The sequence below is a fragment of the Macadamia integrifolia genome, chromosome 10 (genome assembly GCF_013358625.1).
Source record: "Macadamia integrifolia cultivar HAES 741 chromosome 10, SCU_Mint_v3, whole genome shotgun sequence".
Taxonomy (NCBI): domain Eukaryota; kingdom Viridiplantae; phylum Streptophyta; class Magnoliopsida; order Proteales; family Proteaceae; genus Macadamia; species Macadamia integrifolia.
Genome location: NC_056566.1, coordinates 7,463,728 through 7,478,550, shown reverse-complemented (window position 1 = coordinate 7,478,550; position 14,823 = coordinate 7,463,728). Strand labels below are relative to the sequence as shown.

The 14,823-nt window shown below is 37.9% G+C and overlaps 2 protein-coding genes across 5 annotated transcripts; one reads left to right on the top strand and one right to left on the bottom strand.

Moving 5' to 3' along the window:
• Window positions 1-188: 188 nt before the first annotated feature.
• On the top strand, window positions 189-10,807 carry LOC122091494 (cold-responsive protein kinase 1-like). 4 transcript variants are annotated; one of them, XM_042661478.1, is made up of 9 exons: window positions 189-342; window positions 416-623; window positions 753-894; window positions 3,277-3,389; window positions 3,585-3,795; window positions 4,185-4,422; window positions 6,730-6,880; window positions 9,626-9,984; window positions 10,401-10,807. In XM_042661478.1, the coding sequence occupies exons 3-9, from the start codon at window positions 810-812 to the stop codon at window positions 10,408-10,410; spliced, it is 1,167 nt and encodes a 388-aa protein (XP_042517412.1). In that variant the 5' UTR covers window positions 189-342; window positions 416-623; window positions 753-809; the 3' UTR covers window positions 10,411-10,807. The 4 variants fall into 4 exon arrangements, with proteins under 4 accessions (XP_042517412.1, XP_042517414.1, XP_042517413.1 ...); XM_042661480.1 differs by lacking the exon at window positions 10,401-10,807 and having other exon boundaries at window positions 190-342; window positions 9,626-10,331; XM_042661479.1 differs by lacking the exon at window positions 189-342 and having other exon boundaries at window positions 398-623.
• A 187-nt stretch (window positions 10,808-10,994) lies between these two features.
• Window positions 10,995-13,953, bottom strand: LOC122091495 (clathrin light chain 2-like). The gene is made up of 3 exons (XM_042661482.1): window positions 13,456-13,953; window positions 12,491-12,644; window positions 10,995-11,666 (listed from the first exon to the last, which is right to left on the bottom strand). Exons 1-3 carry the CDS (start codon window positions 13,845-13,847, stop codon window positions 11,316-11,318), a joined length of 897 nt encoding a protein of 298 aa, XP_042517416.1. The 5' UTR covers window positions 13,848-13,953; the 3' UTR covers window positions 10,995-11,315.
• Window positions 13,954-14,823: the final 870 nt, after the last annotated feature.

Below are 14,823 nucleotides of genomic sequence, written 5' to 3'. Positions count from 1 at the left end.
CTCCTATGTATGCATGTGTTTTTATTGGCTTCTATAATGACTCAGACTCAGTGGCTACATGTACAGGTAACAATCTCTTCTCCTTAAAAAAAATAAAATAAAATAAAAAATACGTTGATCTGGGCCAATGGCTATTGAAATTAGAACCTTCTGGCTTTGTCTTTTACCTCCTCACCAGTTTTCCCTGATTCTGAGGGATGCGGTGGGTGGACCTAGAATGTCAAGCCAGGGCCTAGAGAGAGGAGGGAGAGAGAGAGAGAGAGAGAGAGAGAGGAAAACGTATCTGACGGCAGAGGGCCACCGTCCAGCCACGGGACTCATCAGTCGTTGTCCCTTTTGCAGGTACTACTTTACTTAGTAATCCAAATTTCAACTTTCAAAGGTTGAATCATCAACTAGTTCCCCTTGTCGACAGTTGTTTAGACTTGCGAGATGGGTGAAAGCGATAGACGAAGACTTTGCCATGAGGAGTGCAAATTTGAAGTTTATCTTCTTAAATTTGCTCTTCCCACTGACATACCTTTATTCTCTCGTTATCGTCTTCTCTCTCTGTTATTGAATCGTTCTCCTCGCGGTTTGCTCCGTTTGAAGTTGAGCTTCCAGATCTAATTGATGCTACTATGGTAAGTTGCTAACTAGATTTAATTCTTTACTCCATTTTTAGTTTTAATCCTGCCTTCGTCTGCTCAGACTGATTTGTTTTTGTCCTTGGATTTTGGTGTTACTAAAGAGTTATAGTTGTAACTTTTTAGGTCTGGCGTTCAAGAATATAGTTATCACTGGGTTTTTAAAGGCCTAATCAGATTGCGATGAACCTGTCCTGCCTCGGTGCATTAAAATTGAAATTGAAATCTCGTAAAGAGAAAAATGTAGACTCTTCAACGCAGACAGAAGGTAAGATCGAGGCCGAAATAACATTTTTTTTTTCCTTTTTTTGTTTAATTATATTGTGTTAGGGAATGTTAGGTCGAGATAAATGGCATACTCTCCTTGACTGTATCTCTAGAAATTAGAAAAACACCCTGGACATGTGTTAAACAGAGCCCTTCCACTCTTTATCTGATTAATTATGCAATACAACGTCAATCAGGATTTTCCTTGATGGCTATGATTCACTCTCTTTAGATTAGGGATTTTCCTTGGTGACTATGATTCTCGCGTCTCTATAGATTGAACTTCAGAGTCTTCCACTCAATCAATAGAGTTCTCATACTGGAGATTTAGTTGTCACCTTTCTATGTAGTTCATACAATAATCTATAAGTAACATCTCCAGATGTTCAACGGTAATTTGCAAGGCGAGTTTTTGTTTGGAGCAAAGTACCTTGAGATTCTTCCAAATGTTCATTATCATTTAAAGTAAATGATTTTATAATTATTAATTCATTTATTTAAGATATTATTCATAAATAAGCAACTACCCCCTATTTGAATCTAATAAAAATAGTTGAAAATTTAATTCAAAATGGTAAAGTCAACTACCCAAGTTCAAGAACAAAAACTGAATTTTTGGTTATAGGGGTGATTTTTTTACTTTCAATTCCTATTTTTTTTTTTTTTTCAAATCTAAAAAATTCATAAATCTTTTTGTGATAGTGCATTACTAAAAACCAAAAGTGCGGTAAAATAATCTTTTGTTTCGATATTTCCAAAAAAATATTTCCATCCAGAGTGATTTTAAACAGCATTCACATATATCAAATAAAGTTTGACTAGAACATATCCCTTCATTAGAAATCAAATTTAAGAAATTTTGGAATTGTTGGAAAGTTGGTTTTGTGTTGTACCTAATACAAAAAGTCTCATGTAAAAATAAAATCATTTGATCAGTCAAACTTGTTAGAGAACAAGAACATTTCTCTAAATCAAGAGGAACTTAACCACTTATAGATGAGATCATGTTTTCCAAGAACAGTATAAACCAAATGTGAGACTAGATATACTAGGACAATGATCATTTCCAAGAACAATTTAAACCAAATGTATGTTTTGATTGTTTTGGACTTTTAATAGCTTGCTTATTCAATTTTTTTGTCTTCTAGTTCTATGCTGATTTTTTATGAGTGATTGGGTGCAATGTTGATTTTTTATGACTTGCATGATTTTTGATGATATAAGGTATATATTGTAGCATACTAAATAATGTTAGAAAAGAGGATAAATAAAAAAATAACACTTGGTCGCCTTGCCGCTTAAGCGCTAAGGCACCCTTCCACCGCCTTGGGTCGCCTTGTCACCTTAACAACTATGTTATCTACTAAATAATTAAATTTTAATAGATACTAATATTTACTTATACTAAACCGTTCTAAGGCATGGTTTTGTTATAGAATTGTTAGTGGGCTCCCAGCACAAGCCGTGTTTTTGGATTCTGACATCAATGGTTGTTTCTACCGTATGGTAATGCCTGTTGCGCTCAAACTTTGTGGACATATTCTGCATCTCATGTCCAATCATGGGTTGATTTTTTTCGGTCCTAGCCAAAGTGATTTGAATTTTTTTTTTTGAAGTAATAAACTTTGTTTGAGAAACAACGACCATCGAAAAAACAAGGGGAAAGTCCCATGGCTTACATGACATATATATATATTTTTTTTTTTTTTAATTTTTGTACTTTTAGTTTTAAAACTGACATAGCACCCTTAGCAGTAGAGTTTGTGGAAAGTACATACTAAATGCAAGGTTTTAGGAAGCTGCCATTAGTTGCAGACATGGTAGAACAGTGTAGCTGAAGTCTGGAACTTCGATACTTGTTAAAATTCGGTCTTTCAGTAATGAGCACAGTTAGTTTTGTTTTTGTCTTCTCTCCCTTTCCGGATCAGTTTCAAATGTTTGAAACCCAGATTGAAGAGTTTACAGCAACTCCCACCACTTCTGAAAACAATATTCATCTTTTGCTTTTGTTTCAATACTTCTCATTGTTGATTTAGGATTATTTAATGTGTTTTCGAGAGTGTTTTTAAAGACCAATTAGTTTATTTGATTTAATTTGTATTTAGAGCACGAATTGAAGAATTTCAGGCCTATAGAGGTAGCTGTATGTTGTTGTCTCTATTTATATGTATAGCAAGTTAAATTTGTTTTTAAAATATGTGGGAGTGATAGAAATTCTATAATATTTTCTATAATCTCTAATCGAAATGAAAAATGGACAAAAGTTGGAATTCTAAATTCAAAAAGTGAATTATAAGCATTTTAGAGGTAGTTCATCAGTTATGGTAACAGTTTCGCTCCTGACATGTTTGGATTTTATTTTTATTTTTTTCTACATGATTAGAGATTCCTACCAACAATGTTCAGCTGTTCTCCTATAAGTCAATGAAATCTGCAACAGAAAACTTTCATCCATCAAACAGAGTAGGTGCAGGCGGTTTTGGTGTTGTATATAGGGTGAGATTTTGTTACTGTTCTCTTTCTATAATTTCCTTTTTACAAGTAATAAGAAAAGAAAATTCCTTGACATATGGTCTAGAGGGCTTGTGATTTTGAGTGTCGACGAGGTGTGGGTTTGGGGCTATCTGACTGTGCATGCTTCTCACGGCATCTGTTTCTGAAGTTACCCAATTTTGTGCTTGTTGATTGCAGGGTGTTTTAATGGATGGTACTGAGGTTGCAGTTAAGTCTCTGTCTGCAGAATCTAAACAAGGAACTCGTGAGTTCTTGACTGAGATTGGCATAATATCTAATGTCAGACATCCAAACCTTGTTCAACTCATTGGGTGTTGTATAGAGAGAAGTTATCGTATGCTGGTCTATGAGTATCTGGAGAACAACAGCCTTGCAAGTGCTTTACTTGGTAATTACCAGATACAAGCATTTCATTTAAAAGTGATGCTTTCTGTTGGAAGCTACTATAATACTTCTTTTAAGAAGTGACTTGTATAGCTCTTAAACTGTGACTGAGCTCCTGTTGTTTTTTAATTGTAGCAAGAAACAAATTAGGATGATTTTCTTGGCATTTAATGCTGCCATTTATGCATGACAATGCCAGCTTTGTCTAAAGTGACTTAGGTAAGTGACAGTAGCCTAAAAGAATGCAACATCCTACAAGATAATATTCCTATTATAGAACTGAAATAATGTTTAAGCCGCTCTGTCACTGAGTTGACTCACCTAAGACATGTTCTGTTTTTAGCTACTGGATTCAACTGAAACTAAACTTCTGTTCGGCATCTGCCATTTCAGGTGCAAATAATAAACAAATATATCTGGATTGGCCTAAACGAGCTGCCATCTGTATGGGTACAGTTCATGGTCTTTTGTTTCTTCACGAGGAAGCTGAACCGCATATTGTCCATCGAGACATAAAGGCTAGTAACATACTTCTTGACAAAGACTTGCATCCTAAAATTGGAGACTTTGGGTTGGCTAAACTTTTCCCAGACAATGTCACTCATCTTAGTACACAAGTTGCAGGAACAATGTAAGCATCCCTTTATTTAAATTTTATTGCCTTTTCTGTTTGGTGACCAATCTAAGCTATTTACTGGTGGTGAAAATTTTTATTAAGATCTGGTTCTAGGAGGATTCCCATGGAAACAGACCCTGTTGACTCTCCATTATACAATTCTGCTAAACTGACTACTAATTCTTCATTTATAAACCATGGGCTGATCTAGATGGTCATCTGGTAATCCTGGGAGGTCTAACAAGAGCACTGGAACACAACTGACATGTGAGGGGCAAGAACCCATTATTTGATGGGTTTTTTTTTTTTTGTGTGTGTGTGGACTGCCTATGCCGAGAAAATTCAATTGGATTCACATTCATTACCACACAATCTATTGCATTGCGTATGGAGTGCAAGCAAAATTCAGTTGAGATCCCATAAAAAAGATCGAACATATGGTTTCAATTATCACAACAGTTTGAACTCTAAATTTCATAACAAGATTAGGGCATAAGGTGGAGTGCTCTGATCTATGATCTGCTTGAACCCCATTACCCATCTTATCTGAATTTGCATCGTAAGCATGATCCATTTTTTCAAATCCAGATTCAATCTTGGTTAAGCAGTTATAGTTGTAACTGTGTCTGGATACAGACCTAGGTCCTAGGTGATCCAGGTTGAGGGTCTGTGCATGTGGTGAATATGAATGAATTAAGGTAATGGTTTCTTGGTTGCCTGCCTGGGGAAGCCATGTTTTTGATAAAAATGCTCGGAGACAAGATGATGGCTGAAACGCAAGGGAAATGCTAATACAAGGGGGAGGCTTTAAAAGTTTACTTGTGGCCAATCTGGATAGTTCCCTATGTATCCAGTGGGTAGAATTACCAAATCTCAATCCATGTGGAACAAACTAGGTGGTTGTCAAGGAAAGGCTTCCTTAATGGGCTGCCATAAAGCCCTTTTTCTAAGCTCTGGTCCATATAGGGGGCCCATTGGGATCTGCTTTGCTAGAGTAGAATTCAATTTGGTGGTGAGTATTCATATCTATGGATCTGATCTAGATCTTGCAACAAGTCAAGACACATCAAGAACCACTTGGATCTGAACTAAGCAATGATGTTGAATCAGAAACTTCTTGTGGTCAATCCCAATAAATTAATCAGATTTTATCTAGATGCAACAATTTACAGTGATTACGTATTTGGAAATTATTTCATGTACTCCCCTAATAGCTTCCTTGGCTTATTTTCTTTAGGGGAAAGTGACCATTTCTCTCCAGTGGCCAAAGGATCCACTTGTTTGCAGTTATTCTGCTATTTTTGCTGTTTTGGATGCATCCTGGAATGAGTTTCTTTCAGTTTGAATCCCCGTAGAATTTGTATGCATAATATGTGATTCTTTAGGGTGGACTCATCTTGATCATTATGATCCATGACTCATAAAAAAATTGAAACAAGGCCATCTTTGGTTTGTTTGAGATAAAATTATTTCTGCTAGATATTCCTATATTGGTGGTGGTGTAAATTTGTCCTCTTTCATCCTAGACATTAAGACAAAATGAAAGCATTCACTGACAGCAACAAAATTTGGCCCTAGTTTTTATACATTTTTGTCCCATTTGCATGAAACTCAACTTCAGCAGTGGATGTCATGGTAATGATTTGCTACTAGATTTGCAAAGAGCATCAGGTCAACTGGAAAATTGTCACTATGTTTGACAAATTGGAATCGGATCAGGTGAATCACCCCAATTTGAACTAGAATCAGACAAGCCCGATCCTGATTCCAGTAAATTTCTGCAACCCTCTTTTGAATTGCTCATATTTGATCTTCATTTTGTCAGTAAAATAGCATAAAATCATTGAAACTTACCTCTGGTAGCAAGATCCCCAAGTTTATTGATCACAGAGTTCGGAATATCTGTGCTTCTTCCTGATTTTTTTTTCTAGGGTTTCAACCGACTCCAGCAGATTCCAACCGATTCTGATTGGATCAGAATCAAAATCGGTGGGAATTGATCGCTTCCACGATTCCTTTCTTTGGAACCTAGATTGTCACTGTTAGATGCAAGTTTTATGCTAAAAGCTCAATATTAGAAATGCCCCAAACAACTGACTAGTTAAGGTTCTATTTTTAAAAAAAAAATCACATTTTCTGCTTACTTGCTTTCTTCGAGCAGCACTTTGTCTATAAAATTTGTTTTTCTTGCTTGTAAATTATGCTCTAGTCATGTAATTCAATTAAGATGAATTAGGATTATTTGCACCCTAATGGTAGAGCAGTTAGTGGTTTGCAGCGTCCTGCACTGACCTTTGAATTATTACTGGGTTGTGTTTACAGGGGTTATTTGGCTCCAGAGTATGCTTTGTTTGGACAGCTAACAAAAAAGGCTGATATCTACAGTTTAGGGGTGCTTCTACTTGAAATAGTCAGTGGCAGAAGTAATACAAAGGCAGCATTTGGGGAGAATCTGACACATCTTGTGGAATGGGTAGCTATTCTACATCTCATTATTATACTGGAGTCATTAATGGACTAAACGTCTAAACCTCAATTGTTTCTTTACTTTCCAAAAAGATAAAGGACATAGTTTATCATTCTGCTCGTCTTCCTAGGGAAATGACCGAACTATTACTGGATCTTGTCTTCTGACCGACTCATGCAAAGAATAAACCAACAGCAGCCTCATAGGGAAATCAAAGTGTTGGGTTGGGTACTTGTAGCAGTCCACTAACAGTGTTTGTGCAAATTAGTTGGACCTCCGAATAATTGAAAAAAAGTTGCTCATAGAATTATGGCAGGGTGGGAGAAGTTGGGTGGTGCTTCTAGAGGGTTGTCATAGATGCATCTCACTAAAACTCAAATAAAATTCTAGTAGGACAGTATAAGGTGGGCAAATTGCATTTATCCAAATGTGGACTGACGTTGTCATAGATGCATCTCACTAAAACTCAAATAAAATTCTAGTAGGACAGTATAAGATGGGCAAATTGCATTTATCCAAATGTGGACTGACGTTGTCATAGATGCATCTCACTAAAACTCAAATAAAATTCTAGTAGGACAGTATAAGATGGGCAAATTGCATTTATCCAAATGTGGACTGACGTTGTCATAGATGCATCTCACTAAAACTCAAATAAAATTCTAGTAGGACAGTATAAGATGGGCAAATTGCATTTATCCAATGTGGACCGACAAAGAAACAACACATAAGCGAAAGGACCAAATTCCACTCCACCCACGGTGAAGGAGAATCTGTTCACTGTGAATTGTTACAGTAGTGCTAGTGGGTTAGGCATCATTATGGGGATTGGGGAGCGGTGTAGTTTTGACCTTCGTCTAGTAGGGGGTAATGATGACGGTTGGACTGTGGTGAACCCTTTTGCATGGGAGAGGGAAATCTTCCCCCTAAATGTGTTGTTGAGATGATGATGATGTTGAGATAAATGAGTAGAATAACTAAAAACTATACTAGAATAATAAAAATGTTCAAGATTTAGGAGTGGCTTTGGTAGGAGGTAAGTTGAAGGAGAGATTTTTTATGTGGTATGGGCATTTCCAGTGGAGGTCATTGAGTGCAATGGGAGGAGGAGGGATATGATGCATACTCGAGGAAATAAAAGACCTAGGGTAGACCAAATATTACAGAGGAAGAAGTGGGTGAGGAAAGATATGAATAGCATTGGATTGACAAGAGACATGGATATAAATCTTAGTTGTAAATTTCATTTCAGTTTGGATATCTCGGATGGAATTTTGGTTTCGGCCATGTGACCAAAATGTTTTAGGTATCTGACAATCCATTGCCATTATGGCATTCTGCCAGATTTCGGCCGAAAGCTACTCCAGCCCTAATTGGGCTTGTTTTGTCCCAATCTGTTTCCCACATTCATCCGGCCACTCCATGATCTTTCCCCTGCCGAGTTCTCTTAGTTTCCTTTCAGTTTGAAAAAGAAAAATCAGAAAGCAAGGACAAAGAACTTGAATGGAAGGAGATTGCAGAAGCAAGGAGAGTCAGAAAAAGGTAGAAGTCTTGAAGGAGGTGGAGAGGAGGTGAGAGGAAGAGGAGTGGAGCTGGAGAGCATAAGGGAAGAAGCAGACGGGTGAATGGCAGAGGAGACACTCCCTCGGTCTTCACTCCTTTCCGTTTCAGTTTTTACTCATATTTAATGTGATATAATCTTCAACCTGAAAATTTCTAATAAAGAATATTATAGACAGGATCACAGAGCAGAGAGTAGAACCATAACAGGAAAGAAATTCTTTAACTTCTGTTAAATAAGGTAGATAGGTCTGAAACTCAAAGTCTGCAGAACTGGTTTGATTCTGATATCAGAATAGTTAATTTCGCAAGAGTCCTACTAGCACTAGGATTTAACTCAATGTCTGCTGAACTGGTTTGATTCTGATATCAGAATAGTTTATTTCGCAAGAGTCCTACTAGCACTAGGATTAGTGACATGGTCCATGCGGTTGTGGGGTTAGTATGGGCCCACGGGTTGGGTTGAAACCAAAGAAGCGTGTACCATTCTTATGATTTGATGAGATTGTTTCTTTATGCTTCACCCTCTTTGCTGTTATATTCACTCCATGATAATTGTGTATTATACATGTTTAAAGGGCATACCCGGTGCACGAGTCTCCTACCACTGTAGGGTCTGGGGAGGGGCAGATGTACATAACCTTACTCTGCTTTATAGAGAGGCTGTTTTCCTGATTCGAACCCGTGGCAGCATACCATTGTGCCGAGGCCCGCCCTCTTTGTACCATACATGTTTGTAGATGCTTATTTATCATCACATCTCTGGTTGTCACCTCTATTCCTATATACCTTAAGTGTATAAAATTAGCATGTGTTAGTGTTTTCTAATTTCAGACCTGCTATATTGCACATGTATGATTTATATTTATTTACTTTTTCATCTGTATATTTGGCTGAGTAAATGAGTTACTACTTGAGACAGATATTTTGTGAAAGTATGAAACATACTGTGTTTTTGGGTTTGTTGTGGTCAAGTGTGGAACCTTGTATCGGTGCTAAAGACCAAATGAATATATGTCTATGCATGTACCAGTCGTACGTCCAAGCCATTTGTTGGCAAGATATATATTCTGCTTGATGAGCTTTATGTTACTTTGACCAGTCAAGATCCGAATCATTGAATTGCCTCTCTGTATGTGAGAGACATTTGAATATTGTTTATGCTAATTAAATCTATGAATGATGTTACAGACATGGAAACTGAAAGAGGAAGATAAGCTTTTGAGCATAGTTGATCCAGACCTGATTGAGTTCCCAGACGAAGAGGTGGTCCGCTTTATCAGGGTAGCACTGTTTTGTACACAAGCTGCACCTCACCAGCGGCCCTCCATGACACAGGTGGTGGAGATGCTCTCCAAAGAGGTGAACCTCAACGTTGAGTCACTAATCAACCCCGGTGTATACAAGAACAGTAGTTCTCAAACCTCAGGCGCCAGTAGTTCGCAGGTGTCTCAGGCACAGAAGGGCAAACAATCAATTGACCCATTCATTACTTCCATGAGTTCCACCCATTTAGATAGTTCTCTTACCATATCTAAGATGCAACCAAGGTGAGAAGTTAGCTTTTGGTGTCTCTTCTTTTTTTGCCCTGTTTGGTTTTCCACGACAGAGCATTTAGATTTATAAGATTCTGATGCGACAACAGTAGAAGAGATAGGAAAACTAGATCTGTAAATAATCGATTTTATGAGGGAGCTGATAATCGGGATGACTGCTAGTGAATTGCAGTAAAATTTCCACCCACATCATCTCATCTCCCATAGATACAGAGACAGCTTTAGATGTGAGATCTGTCGAGTGTTAAAATGTGCAACTCTTGTGTGAACTTTGAGATTCACGAGCCAGTAACAGTTCAGAGCCTCTAGAAGGCGAAAATGGTTGTTTAGTTTCTGTTTCATTGCGCTATTTTGTAATTTGAAATTGAGGGAAATTGCCCTTTTTAACACTATTCTTTTTGAAATTCAAGTCATAGATGAATGATAAACCAAACCGGAGAAAGAAGAAAGCTCCCAAGCCAGCTATGCCTTGCCTCATCTTCAATGACTGATGCCTTTTTTGGAGATCTTTGGAGAAACTACCTTACAGCCAGTACGTGCTTTTGCACATCTCATGGCGAGTAAATGAAATTGATACGAAGCCCTTTCTTTAGAACTGTGCGGTGTGCCAAGTGCCAACATAAAGGAGCAAAATGTGTTGGGAAGGCCTTAAAAGAGTACATTTCTCTGCAATCTGTTGATTTCAACAATTTTGTCCGAACTCAGGCAGAAATAGAGATGAACACTGACGAGTCTACCTGATTCAATTCCAATACTTGAGATTAATATTAAAAATGCAAAAATTCTTCAAATATACAATCATGTTGGGTTACTATTACAGAAGTCCCTTTGGTTTGAAAATTTTCATCTCTTCCCCAATTTCCCTAGCAATCAAACGGAGCTTAAGTTTACCATCCATAAATTGGTAATAAACTATGAAGGAAATACAACTGGGACGTAGATTTAAATAGCTACAAAACTAAACCTTCAACTGGGACGTAGTTTTAGAAGGCCACAAAACTAAATGCAGCAACGTCCAGACTAATAATTCAATATAAACAGCATATATAGTAAGAAGAAACATTAACACAATGAAACGGAATGCCACATGATAAACAAGCACAATACCCTTTTCTACATCGTCAAAACCCAGAACAAGCAGAACACCCTTTTTCTACATTGCCAAAACCAGTATATATCTACCCTAGCAAAGCTCAGATATGATTGTTTAGAGACTCTCAAACCTAGAACCAAACATAGAAACCCCGACAGCACGGTTCCTGGACTAGCATACAAAAGCATATGCCAAGGAAGGGAAACCGAGGAAAACAGCACATGATATACTCTCAAGCAACAGCTACAGCCTCAGGAGTGACAGCCTTCGGGGCAGTAGCAGCAGCAAGGCTGGCTTTAGCATCTTTAGCAGTGGCAGGTGCCGGTGCAGGAGGTGGAGAAGGCTTCATGTGAGGAGGTGGATTGTGCTTGAGCTTCACAAGAATCTGGCGCATCCTTGAAAGATCAGTTGGCTTCCCAGGCTTTGGCCCCTGAATAACAACAATTGAAGGCTTCTTTTCCTGGTCCTTCTTTCCCCTCTTTTTTTCTATAGCCGGTACTTCATAAGGTACGAGTTCTGAAATTGCCTTCCAGTAATTCTTGTCAGCCTCCGCATGGAACTTGTCCTGATTGGCCAAAAACATCTAACAAACAAAAGAAGAGAAGAGAAAGCAGCAAGAATGACCATTTCAGTTCTCAGTGGTCCAGTATTAGATATACCATAGTAAGTAAAACAGTACTCAAACGGAGAAAAAAGCATACAATTTCTTCTGCTATGAAGAATATGATGGTATTACAATTCACAATTAAAACCACTTAAAAAGGATAAACTTGACTCAGAAACCTGAAGAACGCCTCTGATTTAGGGTAATTCAACTGCCAAATAAAATTATTTGATTCACCATATTTTTGGCCTATGTTCTCAACATTACTATGAGATCTATCTATTGAAATTCTACTAAACATCCCTATACACGTTAGCCCTCCACTAGACCCAACAGGAGCTCCCTCATCTTCGTACATCCATAAGTACATATTGCAGCAAGGTAATGCGGTAATACCACTTAAAATAATTATTTTGTTTGATTTTCTGTTTTTCTCCTTCAAAGGAATGGTCATATTTGCCTTTACCAAAAAGTGTGAAGATATTTAAATAAGAAGAAAAATTTTCTGGTGGTACAGTAGAGATGGGGCAGTAGAAATGGAATAAACTCCCACCCTTTCATAGGACAAAGTGTCCGAAATACTCTCACAATGATTTTTTCTATCCCTTCCATTCAAATAAAATATAACTACATTTTAATGGGAGATGGGAGGGCAGGGAGCACTTGGGCAATCATCTGTAAATAGCTATGACCTAACTTAAGCAAACTAAGAAGATTCACAGAAGCACATAAGATAGTATCAACAATAGCAGAAATGTAAAAGCTAACAAACATACAGCTAAGGAAGCAAAACCCACTCATACCTTCTCCTTCTCCCTGTTAGTGGCTTTGTTTGTCTCAATTGTGACCATCCTCCTCCGGTAGAACTCAATTTTGTATTCATCTGCTTCATCAATTATTTGGTTCAACAATTCTTTCTCCCTCTTCTCCTTTTCCTCCAGTCGAATTGCATTAAGCCTGTCACCACCCGGAAATAAAAAAAAAAAATAAGGAACCTTAGCCCTACGATACTTTGATTTGTTCATTAATTTTCAGGAAGTAAATATTAAAACTGCCTCCAATATTACAGCGCAACTTGGAAAACATTAACTCCTCAAAAGCAGAGTAGGATCAGCCACGAAATCAAACAAATCAACAGAAGAAATCAAAGATCAAACTGGATTCCCGTATTAATCATATAGTGGGATGGTTCACTGATCAGACTGAAGTTTAGTTTGGGTATTTAATGTTACTTTAGGAACTTGTAATTTGATATCAAAGAGACACTTTTAAAAACTTTGATTTCATTCAGCTCCTTTATGGAAGGAGAATGGATAGATTCCCCGATCTAAGGCGTGAAAGAAATTCTAAAAAAAATAAGATCCATAACATCTATGTCAGCTTTTATGTCTGAATGTGAAATTTAACATTTCCGCTTGGACAAAGCACTTATCATAATTGGAGATACACTTCTACATTTCTTCCGATTAAAAGTGACTGATTGATATCATTTCTCCCGATGACCTTATGGAAACTTAAGATCATAATCAATTCAGAAGACATCAGCAAGACTTAAGGAAATCTGAACTAATAAATCGTTATCTGTGATCTGCCACGAACCCAACAAAATTATCTGAAGACGGATAAGAAAACGATTTGCAATTAAAAATAAACATATAAATTTACTAGATCATTTACAGGTCCACAAGGACATCAAACAGTGAACCAACCGATAAAGAAGGGGGGGGGGGGAGGAAAAGGAAATCAAGATCAAGAACTGAGCTATTACCTTCTCCACTCTCTAAGTGCGAAACCCTCCTCAGATTGCATCTCCGATGGAGGCGGCAGGATCGGCCCATCCGACGCGACATAACCATCATCAAACGCCTTTCCATTAGATTCCGGAGAGAAAGACGGGAATCCACCGCCGCTAGCATAGATCGACTGCGGAGACGGGGTTTCCGGCACAGTCTGTGAAATAAAGCCGTCGTCTCCGGCGCTGTAAGATGGGTTATTGAAGATGGGAGACGAGTCACCGACTGAGTCCTTGACAGACTCGTTGTCCGCGAAATTAGAGAACGAGTCAAAACGTTGCGAAGGGAGGCGAGGATCGTAGCCCAAGTAGCCGTCGTCGTCGAAGGGACGAGTGGACGCGGGAGAGTCGGCGAAGGAAGAAGACATTATTTTCTGTTCCTCCGACCCGAATCGACCTGCGCAGCGTCCGTTCCCTTCGCTTGTCGCACTTCTCGGTGGTTTCTTATTCTCCGGGTTTCTTTAGAAACTCGTAAAATATCTCTCCTTAGGCTGTGTTTGGTTGGATAGAAATGAATAGAAACAAAACAACAAAAATATATTCTTTGTTGAGTGACCCTTTGATGGACGATTATGTGCAAAAGTACTGTGTCACCCTTTCCACCCCATTCCCACTTTAAATATTCGCCAGCTGTATAGTGCATGATGGTGCGTCATGCACATCGCAACATCGTGGCATTCATGTGTAAGGAGATTGGAGATGCCGCATAATTAGCGAGGCTGTATCAGCAATTTTTTGACATTTTGTCGTTGGATTGGGATCATTTACATCCACGCAATCTCATCTTGACCTTAAGGAGTCAAAATATTGAGCATGTAAAGATGTAAAGATGGTACTTAACTCAAATCATGGTTTGGGAGATGAGAGAGAGTATATGGCAGAGGCTCCACATTGCATTCCCCACGAAAAATAAGTATCTAGGAAACAATGGAAATTCCCTTTTCCACCTTTGTGGATAAATTAATTTTCCCTCTATTGGGTTTTGAGCCAATATGTCTATGCGCAAGAGATCATTTCCAGTAATAGGGGTATGCCATATGCTTGTCCAAACCATAGAATATGAAAAATCGAATTTTGATTCAGATGAGTCACCTTAGCTGATTTGAAAAAGAAAAAAAAATGAAGCTTGGTTTGTTGAATAAATCAGTCTACAGTTTTATTGACTCAATGTTTATTCTCAAATTAGGTCGAACCTCTCCTTTGTTTGTGGTCTTTAATATTATTATTATTATTATTTTTTCTCTTTTCCCATGTAAAGGAACTGTAGTCTTAGTCCCTCTTCACTCAAGGAAAGAGAAGAAAGAAGATATTAAGAAAAACAAGAGAAAATCATGACTCACCTTG

What these genes read in the sequence shown, in the direction of transcription:
- LOC122091494 (XM_042661478.1), top strand. Translation starts at nt 810, where the DNA reads ATGAACCTGTCCTGCCTCGGTGCATTAAAATTGAAATTGAAATCTCGT. An exon ending in CCTTGCAAGTGCTTTACTTG is followed by an intron (nt 3,796 to 4,184) that starts GTAATTACCAGA and finishes CTGCCATTTCAG; the next exon opens with GTGCAAATAATAAACAAATA. An exon ending in TGACACATCTTGTGGAATGG is followed by an intron (nt 6,881 to 9,625) that starts GTAGCTATTCTA and finishes ATGATGTTACAG; the next exon opens with ACATGGAAACTGAAAGAGGA.
- LOC122091495 (XM_042661482.1), bottom strand. Translation starts at nt 13,847, where the DNA reads ATGTCTTCTTCCTTCGCCGACTCTCCCGCGTCCACTCGTCCCTTCGAC. An exon ending in GCACTTAGAGAGTGGAGAAG is followed by an intron (nt 12,645 to 13,455) that starts GTAATAGCTCAG and finishes GGGTGGTGACAG; the next exon opens with GCTTAATGCAATTCGACTGG. An exon ending in CTAACAGGGAGAAGGAGAAG is followed by an intron (nt 11,667 to 12,490) that starts GTATGAGTGGGT and finishes TTTGTTTGTTAG; the next exon opens with ATGTTTTTGGCCAATCAGGA.